Raw genomic sequence first — 18,487 nt, 5'->3', positions numbered from 1 at the left:
TATCAAAGCGACTTTCTCCATTAAAAAAAAAAAACAATGCAAACTCATATTAATTCGTTTCACAACCTTTTATTCATATAAAATACAGTATAATTTAGGTAAAATTCAGTACAACAGTGCAACGCAAATTACTTTACTGTATTTTGTTTTTTAGTGTCTTTCACTTGTTTTACTGCTTAGTAAACTTCTTGAACATTTAAAGAAAATATTTTCACTACCATTAACAGAATCATTTCTGACTGCTTGACTGGCTGGAATCTTTTGCTTTGACTAAAAACCTATCCAAGGACACCTGCTTTTGCCTCGTTTTGAGGATTTTGCGGAAATGTGATGTTGCGTTGTCATTAAATATATTTATTACACGCACTGCTATAACCTTATAAGGATGGTGAATTTAAACAAAATTTTGTACTGCTTCAAATTTTTTACACACCTCTTTAATCTCATTTGAAGCGAGGAATTCGTCCGCTCTTTTCTCCTCTTCCTCCTCAGATGAGATCCCCTCCATTGCCTCTTGCTGTTGCTCACAAGCAAATCAAGTTACGTACAAATCATGCTGCTCATATTGCAAGACATCGCTCGTTTATCAAACAAAAATGTCTGCCCATTGTTCGCTCATTTTATAAAACACTCGCAAATCAAGTTACTCGTAATCCAAGGTTTTACTGTATCTTAAAAGCTCCAGAGCCCAGAGCTTTACCTATAATGTTAGGAAGGTTTTCTTCTGAAATGTACAATATTTTAAAACAGAAAATAATATGTTAGCAGACTGTTCACATTGAAGACATGCGAGGTCTTTTTGTAGAGGCTTTCTGAATATGCTACATTCCTTTTTGCAATTTTGTCAGTTGCTTTTCTCATATATCTTCTGTTCTGTTCCGTTTGTTCAGGGCACTGGTCACATTAATCAAGAACTTTCGTAGTTTTTGACCAGTAAAGCTTTTTCATCTTTTTCGTGTTATTTCTTGAAACAGACTCTGGTTCTAGCAATGTTTCTCCTTATTCCACAGACAGATTCCATCTCAGTGAATGGAACATTAACTTACATTATTTTCAGTTATAAAATCACGTTAATTTACAGATATGGTAGCCTATATATTATTTTACAAATGTTAACAAGCTTCATAATTTAATTTAAAAATTTAAAATATATTTGGTTATTTTATTCTTAAAAAAGACAGATGCTAATGAAATAAAAATCCTATATTATGAGTTGTTTTTGAGCTCTTTTACAAGTAGCATTATGAAATGAGAGTAGAAATATCAACATACTTAGCCAGAAGATTCCTATTGGGCAATGGCTTCATACTGGAGTTAGGGTGGCTCCGTTGATCTCCCATGGTAAGCCAATCCATGAAAGATGTCTAGTGTTTTTCCCTAACTTAATTGGCTATAAATTTAATCAATTAGATAATACTAGCTATTACTAGCATTGTAGTATTTCGTATCTCTTTCTGTACACTGTTCACTATAACATTTCTCACTCTACATGTAGTTTTCTCTTCTATATGTAACAGTTTCTTACATTTTGTATAGGTAAAGTGAAATATGTCTGCACAAGTGGTTGTGATGTCAAGGGTTGCAACAGACCTTACAACCCCTGAATGTCAATGGATGATTCTAAACAGATGATCTAAAAGACTGACTTCCACAACTAACTGTATACAGAATGACAGAATTGAGACTGAAGGGTAAGTTGCAATGAGAGTTATATCACAGTCTACTATATACAGTCACGAAGCTTGAGTTGTGAGGGTGCTAGGAACTAATAGATTGTGACGGTACTAGTTCGCATTGTCCTAGTGGTTAGCAACTGTCTATGGATGCACATTTACTACGCATTGAGCTTCTTGATTGTATATATTACTGTGGTTATATATAAGAATCGAGTCTGGTAAATGTCTTGATACAATCAATTTCATGTATAGTACCTCACAAAATTTTCAACTGTAGGAGTATTAGGGATTTAGTGATAGGTGGAGTAAGTTGAAGTTGGTGTTTGAAAATAATAATGTGTTTACTTAAAAGTTTTTATTTGGAATTCACTTATACAGATTTAAAACTTGTAATATATTGGTTTAGTCGAATTTGTTACTAATTTTCTTTCAAACTATTAAACTAGTGTGTCTTAAAAATTAGCGTAGGGAAGCTAAATTGCTTTGTGTTTACATTATTTTTGCATCATGTTGTTGCACATACATACATACATAGATGGAGCTGCTAATTCTTACCCATAAGTAGGGACCAGATTTTTAGGTAGTCACATTCTAGGTTATTGGAATAGGCGAGATAGGTTTTTTGTCTAAACTGTGAAAGGGTCGCAAACACAGCCTGATTGTTAAAAATGTACACTTACAATACAATACAAATGGCTTTTAAGGAACTCGCAGGTTCAGTGCCGCCCTCACATAAGCCCACTATATTTTTTCGTCCTCTGGTGTTTTATATCCACTATTATTTCGTCTACAGTTTAAATGTCCATTGTGCTATTTTGTCCTCTGAAAGTTTGGTCCACATTTTATTATGTCCTACATCCTCTTTATTAAGTTGTCCATTTTATTGTCTCATCCAGTACACTGCGTGCAGTATTCCTGATTGTCCATTTGCATAAATGGTTTAAAACTAATACACCATTACTACTATATCACTACCACTATAATAATAATAATAATTAATGTAATAATATTTACTCACTATAAAAACGTACAATATCATAATGACGTAAATGTTATAAAATTCCAAGTTAGACTATTCCAGATTTTCTTCTCCGATTACTTCTGAGTACAATTTAGTTGCTAACTTGTAGCACATAGGTACAAGTTAATGTTGTTACTGTTACAGTATTCTTGATATCTGCCCACTCTTTGTCGAATTTGTGTTTGGTTAATGATGTACCTTTTTTCAATAGGATAGCAAATGTTAGTATGGCCTCCCATCAACTGTATGATCAGTGCTTCGTTTTCTTGTTGGTCTTTCTGTAAGTGCTCTAAGAATTTCCAAATGGACGAATGGTGAGTTACTATTAATTTTTGAAACCTCAAATGCCAAACTTCTACAAAATTATTTGTCTTTTGCATTCCATTTAAAACTTCGTCGTATACATTCCATAATTGTGGTGGATATCTTGGTGCCCTGCGTTTTATGCGTTCTGTTGGATTGTTTACTTCCACTTTACCTTCTTTCGTAATATGTATTCCAGCAGTGTGATGAATGTCGGTTATGCAATGGGCATTGCATATTTGCCTTTTTTCACAGCCCCAATATGTACTTCTACCATTTCTACTGTGTGAATGAAAGTGGTAAGTATAATTGTTATGATCTAGCATGTCCTGCCCTCTTACGGTTGTTATCATATAAGCCATGTTAAATGTTTTCATTTACTTCAAAATTTAATACTGAACTAATGAACTACATATTTCCATTGAAATGAACATTATTATGCTACAATATAATTAAATACGTTTTCATAGGAATCCTTGTTTTTTTTTTTAATTGTATATTGGAACCACTTGTTACCCAAAAATTACAAAATATTCGAGAACAAAATATTTAGTTGGCACAGAAATTAGTGGACAAAGAAAAATTGGGAAAAAAATTATGGACACAATAATTCTTGACCGAAATACTAATGGACAAATTTTCTGGTGGACGAAATGTTTGCTGGACTAATTTCCTTGGGCAAAATAGCTGTGGACGTGAGATAGTGGACATATCGTCCTGGAAGGGTTATGACATTTTTAATGGGATCAGATCTTATTTTATTACTTGATTATGTGTATTGAAAGTAAAAGTTTAATTCATTGATAAATGTCTTCTTTAATTAATATACTATAATAACAATAACCATAATTGCTAATAATGTTAAATCAGACACACATTATTACTATTTATTTTCACTAATAGGCCTATGACTTGTTAATTAACTTGTGAAAAAATCTTTCATTATTGTGTGACTGCTATTTGCACATCTCTTTTCAATGACACAAGCCACATATTGCTAGCAGAAAAATCTTCTGTATTCAGTTACTGAAGTCAGACTGAGTTACAATGTGAAATTGAATCTGTCTCATAGTTGGTGCTTTACTTCAAGACCTTCAGAATTTTCTTCAGATTTACTTAAGGAAAGGCTAATGGATGGCTCTGGTTAAATATGGGAGTATAGAATAGAAGAAAAAGACAACAAAAAGTGTAGAAAGAACTAACATTCCACAGGCACAAACTGCTTGTCAAACAGCATACTGGACGTACTGTAACACAATATTATATTTTTATGACATTGGCAGATTCTTCACTCTAATTCACAAGAGAATTATTAATGAGCTTATATCAAAACCTTCACTCAAACTGTGCACACAGATATATTTCCACTGTCGATAGGCAAAATGTAAAATATTAACTGTAAGGGTGTGCGACTTACTTGGAATGTTGCATTAAGAAACAATAGTGCGCACTTAGAGGGAATAGCTGAGTTGTTATCCTCCGTGAATCACTACTCTGTCATGTATGTTCAACGCTTTTTGCCAGCTGAGAAACTATCCACTAGAGGTAGTGATCTACTCAATTTTTCGTTAATCTTTTATTCAGGCTTTAATTTCGCAAACTTAGGTATGGGCAGCTGATTTTTTGTATTTGTCTATTTGCCCTGGAGCTCTAGCAATGTATGTAGTTTGAGGGGAGGTTTCGACTTAAGCTCATTAAGAGTACCCTTGTTAAACTGATAGTCTGTGTATTTTGTGTTTCAATTTACATATATTTTTCATTTGTGAACATACCAGATTATAATCTGGATACATAGAAGCAGCACAGATATTCTCAGTGGCATGGTGGTAGATGTACAAGATATTTGTAATATCTGCCCTTACGACGGACACGATTGGCATTATCCTTAGCAGTTTTTGCAGCTGCGGAAGCAGTCTGGACAGCTTTCTTCGTGTTGGAGAAGGCATTGCGTTCTTTTGTCAGCTTCCTGTCTATTGTCTGAGCACGTTGTTTGGCCAGCTCTAAGAACTGAGTTTTCTGTGCCAGCTGTTGTTGAGCCCCTTCTACAGTGGCATCTGCTGCAGACATCGAATGCTGAGCCACTTGCATAGCACTGTTCAACGTCTTCAACTGGCGAAGGACATAAGTATTAAAAATTTATTTGTATACATTGGTGACCATCACAGATAATTCTGTAGGACCAAAAAATTAATGTCTACATAGAGCAGGGCCGGGAAACAGTCTCTCTCAGAGAGCTCAGTCTCTCCCATTACCTTAGTTGCTGTTATGCTATTTACAATACGAGTTTACTGTCCCTGGATATAAGTATACAGCTTAATGCAATTTTAAGTAGAAGTTCTTTAACATCATGACCAGGTGATTATAACTATTGAGTGTTCATTTCAAAGTGTGTTATGACGTCACTGTTGAGAGTCAGCGATTTGAAGCGAGTTTCAGCTTTTATGTCAGAGAAGTTGCTTATTAATCAAGGCGTTAAATCTGAACTTGAGAACGTGTACAGTATAAGTTGAACGTCGTAGCAACAGATGGCGGTCTGCACGGTCTGTGTGCTACCACAACCTCTTTCGAACTGTGTTTTGCGCGGGCAAGTCGTACGCATGGTATTTGTTATCATCGGTTGTGTACGGTAACATTCCACACACAAATCAAATGCTCCATGTCCGTCGAAGTTAATGTCAACAAATACGTAAGTAATCGTCTTAACCCTCTCCCCATATCCCGACAGTAAGAAAAAAACTCACCTCAGTACGTGTTTCCAAACAGTTCACATTCCTGCCACTACCGGCATTACGGTACATATCGTTAAGTACTCATCTGAATGAACGCCGTACTTGCCAGGCAACTTCTCTGGCACATAGGTAATACTCCTCTGTGGAAGTGTAGGAAAATTTAATTCTCTAGGCTCATTGGCTAGCCACATGACGGCATACGGCGAGCTATGACACATTTTGAACTGAACACGCAGTAGAGACCGGAAAAATATGAAATTTCATATTTTACACCATTAATCACAGAATATTGGAAATCATATTTTTTTGTTATGAGTAGAATCGAAATGGAGGTATTTGTGTTTTTTTTTTTTTTTTTTCATATTTTATAATATTTCGTAAAAAGTTTCACACTATGAGCAAATCTCCATATTTTCCAACACTGAATCCTATTATTTGGCTCTTAGACTCAAATTATAGAATTCAGAACAACAAATACGAAAACTTTTTAGAGGATTCTGACAAACTACAAAACATGACGACGAAGAATAGAACAGGCTAATGCATTATCTGTGACTCAAGTTTTGCTGTAATAAATACAGTAAGCTCAGTCTTAAGCAAGTTGCAGAGGAAGTCGGTTCACTTTGTGCAAGTCAGGGGATAGTAACGTGTAGTAGAGGCGTTGACCTGTGTTAAACCGGTGAATAAGTGTGCGTAATAGTGAAATGATGGACAGTGCAGTGAAACAAGACCTAATTGAAATGAAGAAGAGCATGGCAGAGCTAAGGAAGAAGAGGGAAGAAATTCAACTGGAAAACGAAATTCTGAAAAGCAGATGGGATCAATTTGAGGAGGAAAAGAGGAGGAAGAACTTGTTATTTTTCGGGATAGAAGAAAAAGATAGAGAACAGAGTATCGATACATATGAGAAGATATTAGGAGTGTGTTGGGAGTGTTTTGGTATGGACGTGAGCTATGGACAAGTACAGGATGCATTTAGAGTAGGAAAGAAGCAAATACAAAATACAGAACAAATTAGGCCAATATTAGTAAAATTTAAGAGTGTGGTTACAATGGAGAGGATAATGAAGAATAGAAGGATGCTACAGAACACAACGATCAGAATAGATGACGACTGGAGCTATGAAGTGAGAAGTAGAAGACGAGTTTTAATCCCTTTTCTTAAAGCAGCACGAAAAAATGGACAATTCGCGAAACTCATCAAGGACAAAATTAATATAAACAATTTGGTTTTTAGTGTAGAGGAGTGCTTAGTAACGTGAAAAGAACCGATCGTAGACTCAGAAGAAAAGGAAAGGAACAGAAAAATTTTGAAAGAAAAAAATCAAGAATATTGTATCTAAAGGCGAGGTTAGTGACACAAGTGTGGTGAGTGTACGTGAGTCAAATGCAAATGTATCAAATTCAGCGAAAATTTCCGGAAATCAGGCAGTGACGTCAACCGAAGAAGAAACAGGAGTGACGTGAACTGGTATTCAGCAAGTTCAGCAAGCTCAGCAGAACAAGACCACAATGCAAGCGAATGGAAATAGTGGACATCAGATGGGAGCAATTCCGAAGTGGGTGAAGGGACTAAGATCTAAATCGAGGCTGACTAGAAGTAGAGTAACGCAAGTAGGAGATAGTTCAGGGAGCAGTGATGAAGGAAGAGGGGAAAACAAGGTGAAAAAAACAGTATGACTTAGGGAAATGGTGTGGAGGGGAAATAAATTGTGAGAGAAGAAAACTAAGACCTAAAAAGTAGCAATGTGGAAAAGGGAGTAGTGAAAAGTGCAAATAATTAGAGATGTAGAGTGAGGGGGTTTACAGTATTTTTGGTATAACGATGGGTTAGGAGTAAAGTAGAGGAAGAATTGATGAAAGACAAAAAAGACTAGTGGAAGAATTGCAATAATAAATTAAGAATAAATAATGTCCCAATTGACATGTACAAGAGGCGTGTAAAACGGTGAGACGACACTGTATATTAATAATGTGAAGTGCCACCTCACCGAAAGGTATATTGCTTAAAGACAAATATATACATTCATACAGTAAGCTGCATGTGCCCACCTGTTGAGCTGCGAGCTTTGCAGACTGTATAGATGACTGCGCCAACTGCTCAGCATCCTGCAGTGAACGGCTCTGATCCTCCATCAAGGTCTCAGCCTCATGCAGCTGTTTCTCTATATGCTCCATTAAGGACTGCCTACCTGTCATCGCCACCTCTGCTGTTTCTGCAGCTTGTGATGCTTTCTCTGCAAGTTGTGATTTTACCTGCATAAAAAAAAACATGTACTTTTTCTGTTGGTGATTATGTTTCCTACTTGTTCTGATTACAGTATCTCCTTCCTCTAGGAAGATATTTTAAAGTTTCTGTTGGAATAATTCCAATTATTATTTCCCTAATGAGGTGTTTAACATTTCCTATCCACATGATTTTGCTATTCTGCAGTACATATAAGGATCACCTTCAAATTTATACAGATGGATCTCTAAATCCTAATAATGGGACATCAGGAGCAGGGTATTATATTCCAAAATATCAAGAAAGTTATTTCATACCGTGTTCATCCTCCTCCAGTCTTGACACTGAATTGCTAACTATTGATGCTGCTCTTCAGTGTGTTACTCAAATTTCTGAAAAATCTATTTGCATACTTACCGACTCCAAAGGGGCTGGCTATATTTAATATAATTAAATATGTACCAAACCTATATGCACATAGAATTATTCCAGTTCAGAAACAACTAAGTAAACTAAAAGAACTCCAAAAGGAAATAACATTTCAATGGATACCTAGTCATTGTGGTATACCTGGAAACGAGAAAGTCGATAATATTGCAAAACAGGCAACATATTTGCAACCAAGACCTCTAATTGTCAGGTCCACACCTGTGGAGTAACGGTTAGCACGTCTGGCCGTGAAACCAGGTGACCCGGGTTCAATTCCCGGTCGGGGCAAGTTACCTGTTTGAGGTTTTTTCCGGGTTTTTTCCTCAACCCAATATGAGCAAATGTTGGGTAACTTTCGATGCTGGAACCCGGACTTATTTCAACGGCATTATCGTCTTCATCTCATTCAGACGCTAAATAAGCTAAGATGTTGATAAAGCGTCGTAAAATAACCTACTAATTGTCAGCATCTCTTACAACAAAAAGGTTATTTTCAGGATGCTGTAAACCTGCTGGACGAATCCTGTCCATATTCTATAATTACGAAGTTAGTCAATCCAGGATTAAATAAATCAATCAGTCAACCATCCAACCAATCATGCACTGTGGCACATCAAACTTCGGAAGGCTTTGGTCTCAATCATAATTTTCTGCCAAACTTATCTATCTTCTGCCGTGGTCCTATTTCTTTCTATTCATTCCATTTGCACCTGGACATTCTATCGGAATCTGGGCCGTCCCAAAGGTCTCCTTCTATTTGGTAGTTCTTTCCAAGCAATTTTTATCAGGGAGGGTTGCAAGGAGTAGTGAAGTGCACTCCATAACCTCTCCTACTCAAATCCCATCTATGGTGCAACCTGTTTTAACAAACGAGACTCTGGGGACCAAGTCATAGTGGATAACTGTTCCACCAAAAATGGAGGAAATGCCTTTTCTGCATGTTGACCTGCCATGGCTTACACAAGCGTCTCATAAGTGGTGAAGAGGGGTTATGGTTGGTGGAGTTGTCTGACAAGTCATATGGACCCGCCAACCAACAGCAGATGTGGTCCTCCAAGCAATTCGAGGATTGTGTTTAGGTGATATAACCGCCATAACACAAAAATATGGTGCCTACATTAAAACTTTTTGCAACATCATTACTATATTGAGAGCAAGAGAGTTAATGGCTTTATTGCCAAGAACTCAGCATCAGTTAAGAACTTTTATCAAGGTTTGTTCTTCTCTTCTTAATAGATGTCCCAATCAGCCCTGTCTTAAACTTTTAACTATTGCTACATCCGGGAATGATGCATATAAATATGTTTTACCAAGAAAAATTAATGAATTTATTTTTGACGAAAATAACACAGAATGTCTGTTTACTCAAAATCGGTTCCAATCCTCATTTTGTAATCTTTGCTCTTACATAAGCTAAATTAATATGTGAAATGGTACAGACAATACGTCTACAAAAAAAGTTTATATAAAAGAAATTAATTACAGACGTGGACAAATTATTAACAAAATTGACGATTTTTATGATAATTCTGTTTACAAAATTTGACTTTTCAATTTACACTACAGTTGACAATTTTTCATATTTCTATCATTATAGTAGACAGAAAAATGCAAAAATGTCAACTGTAGTTTAAATTGAAGAGCCAATTTTTGTAAGAATATATATAAAAAAATCTTTCATTTTGCTAAAAATTTGTAAATATGCAAAAATGTCAACTGCAGTCTAAGTTGAAGAGTCAAATTTTGTCAAAATATAAAATAAAAATCTTCAGTTTTGCTAATTATTTGGAAATATCCAAAATGTGAACTGTAGTCTAAATTGAAGAGTCGAATTTGGTAAAAATATATAGTAAAAATCTTCAGTTTTGCTAATAATTTGTAAATATCAAATGTAGTCCAAATTGAAGAGTCAAATTTTCTAAAAAATATACAATACAAATCTTCAATTTTACTAATAATTTGGAAATACGCAAAAATGTCAAATGCAGTCTGAATTGAAGAATCATATTTTGTAAAAATATATAATAAAAATCTTCAATTTTGGTAATAATCTGTCCACGTCTGTATTCTCACAATTTTATTATTCGTCTACCTGAAAACTTGTTCAAATACAAATGTTTGAGCTTTCAGATATTTATACAAATTGCTGTACAAATGAACTTGATTCTAATCATTATACAAATAGAGCAAAAAATAAGCCAATTTGCTATAATTTTCTACAGAATTATATCTCCAATTGAAAACTTCTTGAGATAAAAAATGACAGAGAAGTCAGAGAATCCTGATGATTGCATGAATACGTCTTTCTTTTCTTTGTTGTTTTGTATTTTATTGTTATTTTTATCATTAGGGATATGGTTGATGAAAGAAGAAAGATACTCTTTCAGCTTTCCCAATAACAGGACTGCCTCAATGGACAAAGCATAACACACAGAGTGAAAACAAAAACAGACCACAAAAGAGAAATGTGGGGAACAAACAAAAAAAGGGAAATTAAGTACAGGAAGGATAAGAGCATACATATAACAGGCCTAAACATAATAAATGGATTAGACGTTCAAACAAAAGTTCTTCCTCTTTAGGGAACAAAGTACAGGTGGTATTTTAAAATGGCAAGTAAAGGAAACATCACAAATGAAGTTGTTGTTCAGCTGGAACTTCTTGCAGAAAGTGACAAAGAGGCCAACTACTTCAATGGAGGTGAGGTGATATTTCTCCAAATAGAATGGAACTGTGGGCTCATAAATCCTGTATTTTTCTGCTTGGACTTCAGCGGGCTGTTGTTCCTGTGCCTCGAACCTGATAGTCAGGTCGATAATGTAGCCGGATGTAGAGACTGGTGGAATGGCAAGCATGTCAATTTGCCGATAGGATTCCTCTTGAGAGATGCCATGGACTTCTTCGTCTACAGTGAGACCTTTCTTCCTCAAGGCTTCGGCAGTCATGGACCTGATTCTGTTATTGTTCAATATTTTTTAATTGTATTTGACTTTCGGTATGTAAACTGCTCTTGACTGTCTAGCATCCACGACAAAACAATTATATTAATTAATTAATAATTTTCTATTCAAAAACAACCTCTTGAATTTACAGGCCGCCAGTTCGTGCAACTTCTCCCTTTTCACATATCGCTAGATGACATCACTTGCTCCAAATCAAAGTCACGTTGGATACATTTATCCTCTGTTGATCACTGTTTACTTCATTCGAATATGTCGTGTAATTTAGAAATTATAGGCACAACAAAACTCGCCTGAAAATGTGTTTTAAAATTCCTTAGGGTATCTAATACGCAAAAATTCGGAGCACAAGTCTTCGGGAGGAACTTTAAACCGCGTGTCCCATGTCAGGGTTTTCCAGCACACTAAAGACCTCTAAGTCCAAATTAAAGTCTCTGTGTTTCATCTGTGCTCACAACTATAGTCCCGTCGCTCTAATTTCCAGCAGTCAATCATGTTGCAGGTCGGCTACATTTAAACGTGTGCGTCTTGTAATTTGCTGATGAAGACGTCATGCATTTCCTAAGGCTCGATAAATACTTAATATAATCACCCGCCATTTTGGCTCTTTCGTTGGCGTTCGCAGAAAGCACACGAGGACGTTATTTGCCGCTCAATTATTTGCTGCATTACAGTGTGTTTGATTTATTATCATAGGAGCTACGACATGATAATGTTTAACGGTTTGGCAAATAGATCCCTCGTCTGGTAGCTCGGCAATGAAAGAACAAAAATGGTGAACGATACTACCTACCTAGACTTTATAGAGCCTACACCTCCTAAGACGTAAGCAAAAAGGAGGAGTTATGCCGGGAATAACAGCGTCGCAACTATAAATTCTCTTCTCATTCGCATCCTAGTAATATCTTAGTTGCAGACTAGGTGATGTGGGAGGCAATGAACTTACCACTTGTTCCTCCCATTGTCGAAAAATAAGACTTAGTGTAACTGAAATTCCTTGTAGGTATTGAAATCTTACTAGGGGGCTATACAGTATGTTCCAACTTCAGAAATGTGGGTTATAACTAGTAGGGCCTAACTATTAATTTATATCTCTTGATTCCATTATCGTCCCAAATTCAAACTTGGAACATAGTTAGTACATTAAATGATACATTAAATATATTTTTTTAAATAAAAATAAGGCGCGGATTTTTCTATTCACTTTTTTAAATTGTTGGATGACCTTTTAAAGTTAAACAAATTTTTCAGGTCATGTTATGTATTATTTGAAAGCTAACTACGGTACATAAGCTTTCCAATGGCATCTGTACCACAACTGTATCTTTATCAATCTTGAAAATATAACACTTTTACTGGTCAATATACATCAAATTTTGACATATTATCTAAATTTCAAAGAACGATACCTTGAAATCCAGTCACTAAAAAATTAAAAAATGACTACTTTTTATACACAGTTATATCTTTTAAATGTGGAACAAGTTTCGCTAAAATAAAAAATACAAAGATTGAGAATTGCTATGATTATGATTTTTTGATATGGAATGACCCACAAATGACCCATAAATTATGTGAATAGCAAAGTAGTGTAAATGGTTTCTCCAGTCTGTGTATGGTGGCGAAATAAATAAATAAATAAGGTAACTATTTTTCTTTCTGCTATGGTTACGGAACCAATTCAGCCCCTTGGGACAAAATAATGGTAACCCACAATTACCGTATATTTCTATTTCAACATGCTTCTAAAAGTGTTTTTGCAACAAGAGTAAACAAGCTTTATGTTCAGGAATTGTGTGAACTGATTAAAAAAGGCAGGAAAACATAATTATTATATCAGTTATTATTATTATTATTATTATTTTCATAAGTAATGTCAGCTTCTTTCATAAGCTTTCGTATTCCTTCTAAAGACTTTAGAGTTGACAAAATTTTCTATACTGGAAATTCTAAATCTCTTTCTCCGGTCTCTAGATGCATAAAAAATGCTAATATGCAGGGTTGTAATATCGATTCATTTAATGTATAGTAGTAGCTATTTGTTAAGTGATTTAATTTGTATTATATAGTCTCTAAACTTCAGTCATTTTTTATTTTTTTCCTTTTCTATATAATCTTTGACTATATTAATTCATTTATATGTTTGTTTTAATTACATTACCAGTAGTTAACCTTCTTCATTCTATTTCTTTACTAATTGTTTTTAAAGCTGTAACACTATTATAACATTAATTTGTATTATTTGTTTTTATTGTATTATTGTGCTGGACTATAATTTGCCAACAGCTATTGACAAGCACATTATTATTATTATTATTATTATTATTATTATTATTATTATTATTAATAATAATAATGATATTCGGGAGGAAATTAAACACAGAATAAATATGGGAAATTCCTGTTATTATTCGGTGCTTTTATACTGTATTTTATTTCAAGGAGTGCAGTTTCATAGAAAGGACTTTGCCGACAGACCTTCTACTGCCCCCTACTAATTGGTTGTCATAAATAAATGTCTTCCTTACTGTGACGGAAATCTTGTCTTCTCCTGTCAGTAACCAATCACAACCCTCATTCAGAAGAATTGACAGACTCCCGTCAAATCCACATGGAGGCAGAATTGCTGCATCTTTTCCGAATTCCAAAATCCCGTCAAGGGTCACCAGGATTGTGGCAACTGTGCAATGTTGAGACGAGGGGACAGGATGGAATTGTCAGAGGTGATTATGTAGTAAGTCATAAATATGTAAGTGGGTGTTCAAAGGAACCACCGAACTGCACTCCTTGAAATAAAATAAAGTATATCATCCAGTCTGCTGTCAAAAAATCTGAAAGTTAGAATTTATAAAACAGTTATATTATCGGTTGTTCTTTATGATTGTGAAACTTGGACTCTCACTTTGAGAGAGGAATATAGGTTAAGGGTGTTTGAGAATAAGGTGCTTAGGAAAATATTTGGGGTTAAGAGGGATGAAGTTACAGGAGAATGGAAAAAGTCACACAACATAGAACTGCACGCATTGTATTCTTCACCTGACATAATTAGGAACATTAAATCCAGACGTTTGAGATGGGCAGGGCATGTAGCACGTATGGGCGAATCCAGAAATGCATATAGAGTGTTAGTTGGGAGGCCGAGACATAGATGGGAAGATAATATTAAAATGGATTTGAGGGAGGTGGGATATGATGATAGAGACTGGATTAATCTTGCTCAGGATAGGGACCAATAGCAGGCTTATGTGAATGGGTTATTTATGAAAGGGCCTAAGTCTTGAATACCAAATTGTTAACAATTTAAGAAAAACTGCTTACAGACCGAAATTTTGAAATTAAGGCTGAACTAGAAATTGTATCATAAATTCTACTAAGCATTAGAGTGTGAAACTTAGTCCTCTTCATATCTAAATCGATGTATCTACACCCAAAGAGCAGTTATTACATTACAAACTCATTTTCACAAAATTAGCGACTTAGGCCCTTTCATAAATAACCCATTCAGGTGAGGGTGGCAATGAACCTCCGGGTTCCCTAAAAGCAAGTAAGTATTATTATTATTATTATTATTATTATTATTATTATTATTATTATTATTAAATTTATTTATGAATAATGAAAACCTAAGTTTATGCTGAAGACAAATTCAAGGTTACCATTATCTTGCCCCAAGGGGCTGAATTTAACTGGGGAGAGCACTGCTTCGACCTAGGCAGTGCATGTTCAATAGTCGCTGCACGACCTTAGAGACTCACTGTAAATTACAGGTGTGTCACCTTAAGTGCCGCCTTCTGTGCTGCCAATTGTTGGGCATCTTGGGCAGATTTCGCAGTCTGTGCTGCGTTCTGAGCAATGCTTGTGGCCTTCTGCACTTCTCCACCACCAGGTCCAACTGCCTGGTCATTTTTGCTGTCTTCATCATGGCAAGATATATCAGTTGCTTCATTAACCACCTCTTTTGTTTGCTGCAAAAATCAGTCACACTTTGTACCTTATCTTTATATTTAATATACATAGGTTACAAGGAAAGTACCATTTAAGAACAGGTCGCGATATAGAGGACAAGACATGTACTGTCAGAACCAGGGTTGCCAGATGTCCCGATTTGGCGGGACATGTCCCGATTTTCATATAAAAATCTCGAGTCCAGCTTCGATTCCAGGCGGGACGCAAAAAGTCCCGCCATTAGAAAATTAACATCAGTTGTATAATTTTATCACTACCTAGTAACTATTTTCTACTCGGCCTAAATAATAATTACATTAAATTTAAATTAATTTTTTTTTACAATGTAGGTTTGCACATTAGAAAAAAACTATTTTGGCAAGTGTAAGGTTTGTGACAACGAATTCAGTTGTGAATATAATATTCCTAAACATTTAAAAAGAGACGTTCATCAGAAATGCATGGCACAGAGAATGGAAAAAAAGTTTGTTGAAAATGATAAAGTACAGTGATAAATATGTATATAATCTCTGAAAATGTATACTGTATGTTAAATGATGGGTTTAGAGCGATAATATGTTAAGTCACAAAATAAATATCAATTTAGCTATCAATAAATTTTATGACATTGTAATCAATGAAAAACATTGAAATTTAAATATTTTGTCACATGTGATGCTATCTTATGGAATTTGTGCTTTACAATTAATAATAAACGGCTGGGAAATCTATGAGACAGAACTACTATTAAGTCATTGAGTTAATAATAATTTGGCATAACATATTATTGTCCGAAACCCTTCAGAAAGACGCCACACAAATGTGATGTAATTTACAGACAGATAAATATTGTTTTGCGCTTGGAAACATGTACATACAATATTTTTTTATTAAAATTGCAATTTTGATATTCATATTATTAGTTTCTTTAAATGCATACAAAGGGATCACTTTTAATAATTTTTTGCAGTCACGAAAATGTCAACTCTGCCCACATTCATATCACTCTTCCTTTAAGACAAAACGTAAGTACAGTACTGTATGTGATGAAAGAAGGATGTCCGTCCTTGATAGATCTAAAATCTGGCAACCCTGGTCAGAACAAACCTATTTTCTAACTTGTACTTTTCTCACTGAGTCCAAATAGGACATGCATTGCTTTTGCAGGTTAAAGTAGTCTGAGACAATTTTTATTTACGTATAACTCAAAATATCCGAACGTCCGAACGAATCAGTTGACCAGTAGCCACATTTCTTTTCATTAGATCCAAGGTTCGAGGATTCTAACCTAGATGAACCATTTCTCGTAAGCGTCAAAATGTGGAGGTAGCCTCTGAGTATATGGGTTTGCAGTCGTCTACACATTATGAAATTTCTTTTCTATTGTTAGCAATTCTTATTTAGAAACTATACAAAGACAACGAGCATGTGGTGCTCCACACTCTACATTGTAGGAACCAGCACAGCACAAGGAAAGAAAAACACATCATCAATCGCCAACAAATGAAAAATTCAGTAGTACGTGTGTATATACTGAAGACTAGCAAGCAGGTAAAAAAATAACCCGACTAGTAATATCTAAAATGCCAATATGTGTCTGTAGTATGCAGTTTCATTTGGAATTGTAACACTTGGGCAGGGTGCTGCAACACAAAATGTATTCTACTCGTAAAAAATCGCACCAATTATAACAGTGCACCGAACTCCAGCTTTACTATCATGAAGAGGGATTTCTTGTACATCATGTGGATTTTCAGAACACCAAGAGCGAGTTTTTTTTTATTGTTTACACGACTAGCCAGATGGAACCACGCCTCATTTCAAAAGAACATGAGCTGCGGGTTGATTAAACTTTCAGTCACTGATGAAAAAAACCACACACTTTGTCTATTCTTCATTATTCTTAAATTAAGCATTTTAATTATTGTGAAATTAAATATCGCGTGTACTGGTAGAACAAATGAAATCATAAACATTACAGTGGCTGAATGTAATCGGACAGAGTCTTGAAAAATGAAGAAGGAATTTCAAAAATAACTTATAGAGATGAGAAAAAATTGTATAGGCCTATATATATATATATATATATATATATTGACATTCGGGGACAAATATAACTCAATCCAGGACACACCATTAAAACCCAGAACAATCCTGGGAAATCCAGGACGTCTGACAGCCTTGGTTGGTACAAGAAAGTAGCCCTCAGAGTTTCACATTGTTTTTCGTTTTAAAATGAAGATTAGACGTGTTGGTCAATGTTACTTATGTCCCGCCCACTATAGAGACATAGGCCAATTTTACACATATTTAGTATAACTTGTTGCTTCTTTGACAGGTAAGGTTTGGTTAGTTTAGGTTTTCGTTGTAGCCTATCTTGCATATACGATTATAGCGCAACATTGGCAGTGATAAAAGTGAAATATTCGTTCAGTGGGCGTTGGATACTCTACATTCACCGACGTGTTTAATTATTATAAATAAAAAATACGGATTATCCATAAACAAAGAAGTAAATCAACAAATAAAGTTTCACTACTCCGTACTTCGCCAAAAGGACGTAGACTACTACTGGTACCAGTACACAAAGCCTTCTAAGTATTTCTTCATATTCCAATAATGTTGTCCAGAATTTCTGAAGGTTATATTTTCAAAATATTAGTTCCATTCCAGTACTGAGACAGCAGAAACAAAGATAGATTTACGATAACGAAAAGTGAGAAATCATGTCAATCTTGATCATCAGTTCCCTTTTCCACCACTGAGAGGGAGAAAGATGATAAATTTTACTTTGTTACCGTCTGTTATAGGCTACTGCTAAAATATTGCTACTAAAAACCAACAGTACAATAATATTCGGACATACATTTGCACCATTAGGAAAAGAAATTTAAAGCAGAAAAAAATGTTATTTAGGCCTACATGTGAGACCAGTCATAGGAAAGCATTCAAGCTCCGAGCAAAGATCTGTCGAATGATAACGCGTAAAGTTCACTCTCACTTTATTTTAAACGTAACGGTAACAAAATATCTTGGCATTGCTGCAGTTTTCTCCGTCCTACTTACGTTTAATTTAACCTCAGACATTTCATTGTTTTTAGAATTCTTGCTGTTCGTTGAAAGCACATGTCGTTGTGTAGAAATGGAAGTGCATAACAATAAAATAAAAATAGATCGCATTCTATTCAATTCAAAGT

General features: G+C 35.1%; 1 protein-coding gene across 1 annotated transcript; it reads right to left on the bottom strand.

Annotated features, from left to right (window-relative positions):
• Positions 1 to 2,721: 2,721 nt before the first annotated feature.
• LOC138695941 (uncharacterized protein CG45076-like) lies at positions 2,722 to 18,487 on the bottom strand. Its single transcript, XM_069820343.1, has 4 exons — positions 18,357 to 18,487; positions 15,122 to 15,310; positions 7,782 to 7,985; positions 2,722 to 5,109 (listed from the first exon to the last, which is right to left on the bottom strand). The coding sequence occupies exons 1-4, from the start codon at positions 18,468 to 18,470 to the stop codon at positions 4,813 to 4,815; spliced, it is 804 nt and encodes a 267-aa protein (XP_069676444.1). The 5' UTR covers positions 18,471 to 18,487; the 3' UTR covers positions 2,722 to 4,812.

This window comes from Periplaneta americana, chromosome 3, assembly GCF_040183065.1.
Source record: "Periplaneta americana isolate PAMFEO1 chromosome 3, P.americana_PAMFEO1_priV1, whole genome shotgun sequence".
Classification (NCBI taxonomy): Eukaryota; Metazoa; Arthropoda; class Insecta; order Blattodea; family Blattidae; genus Periplaneta; species Periplaneta americana.
This window is presented reverse-complemented; position numbering and strand designations above follow the sequence as displayed.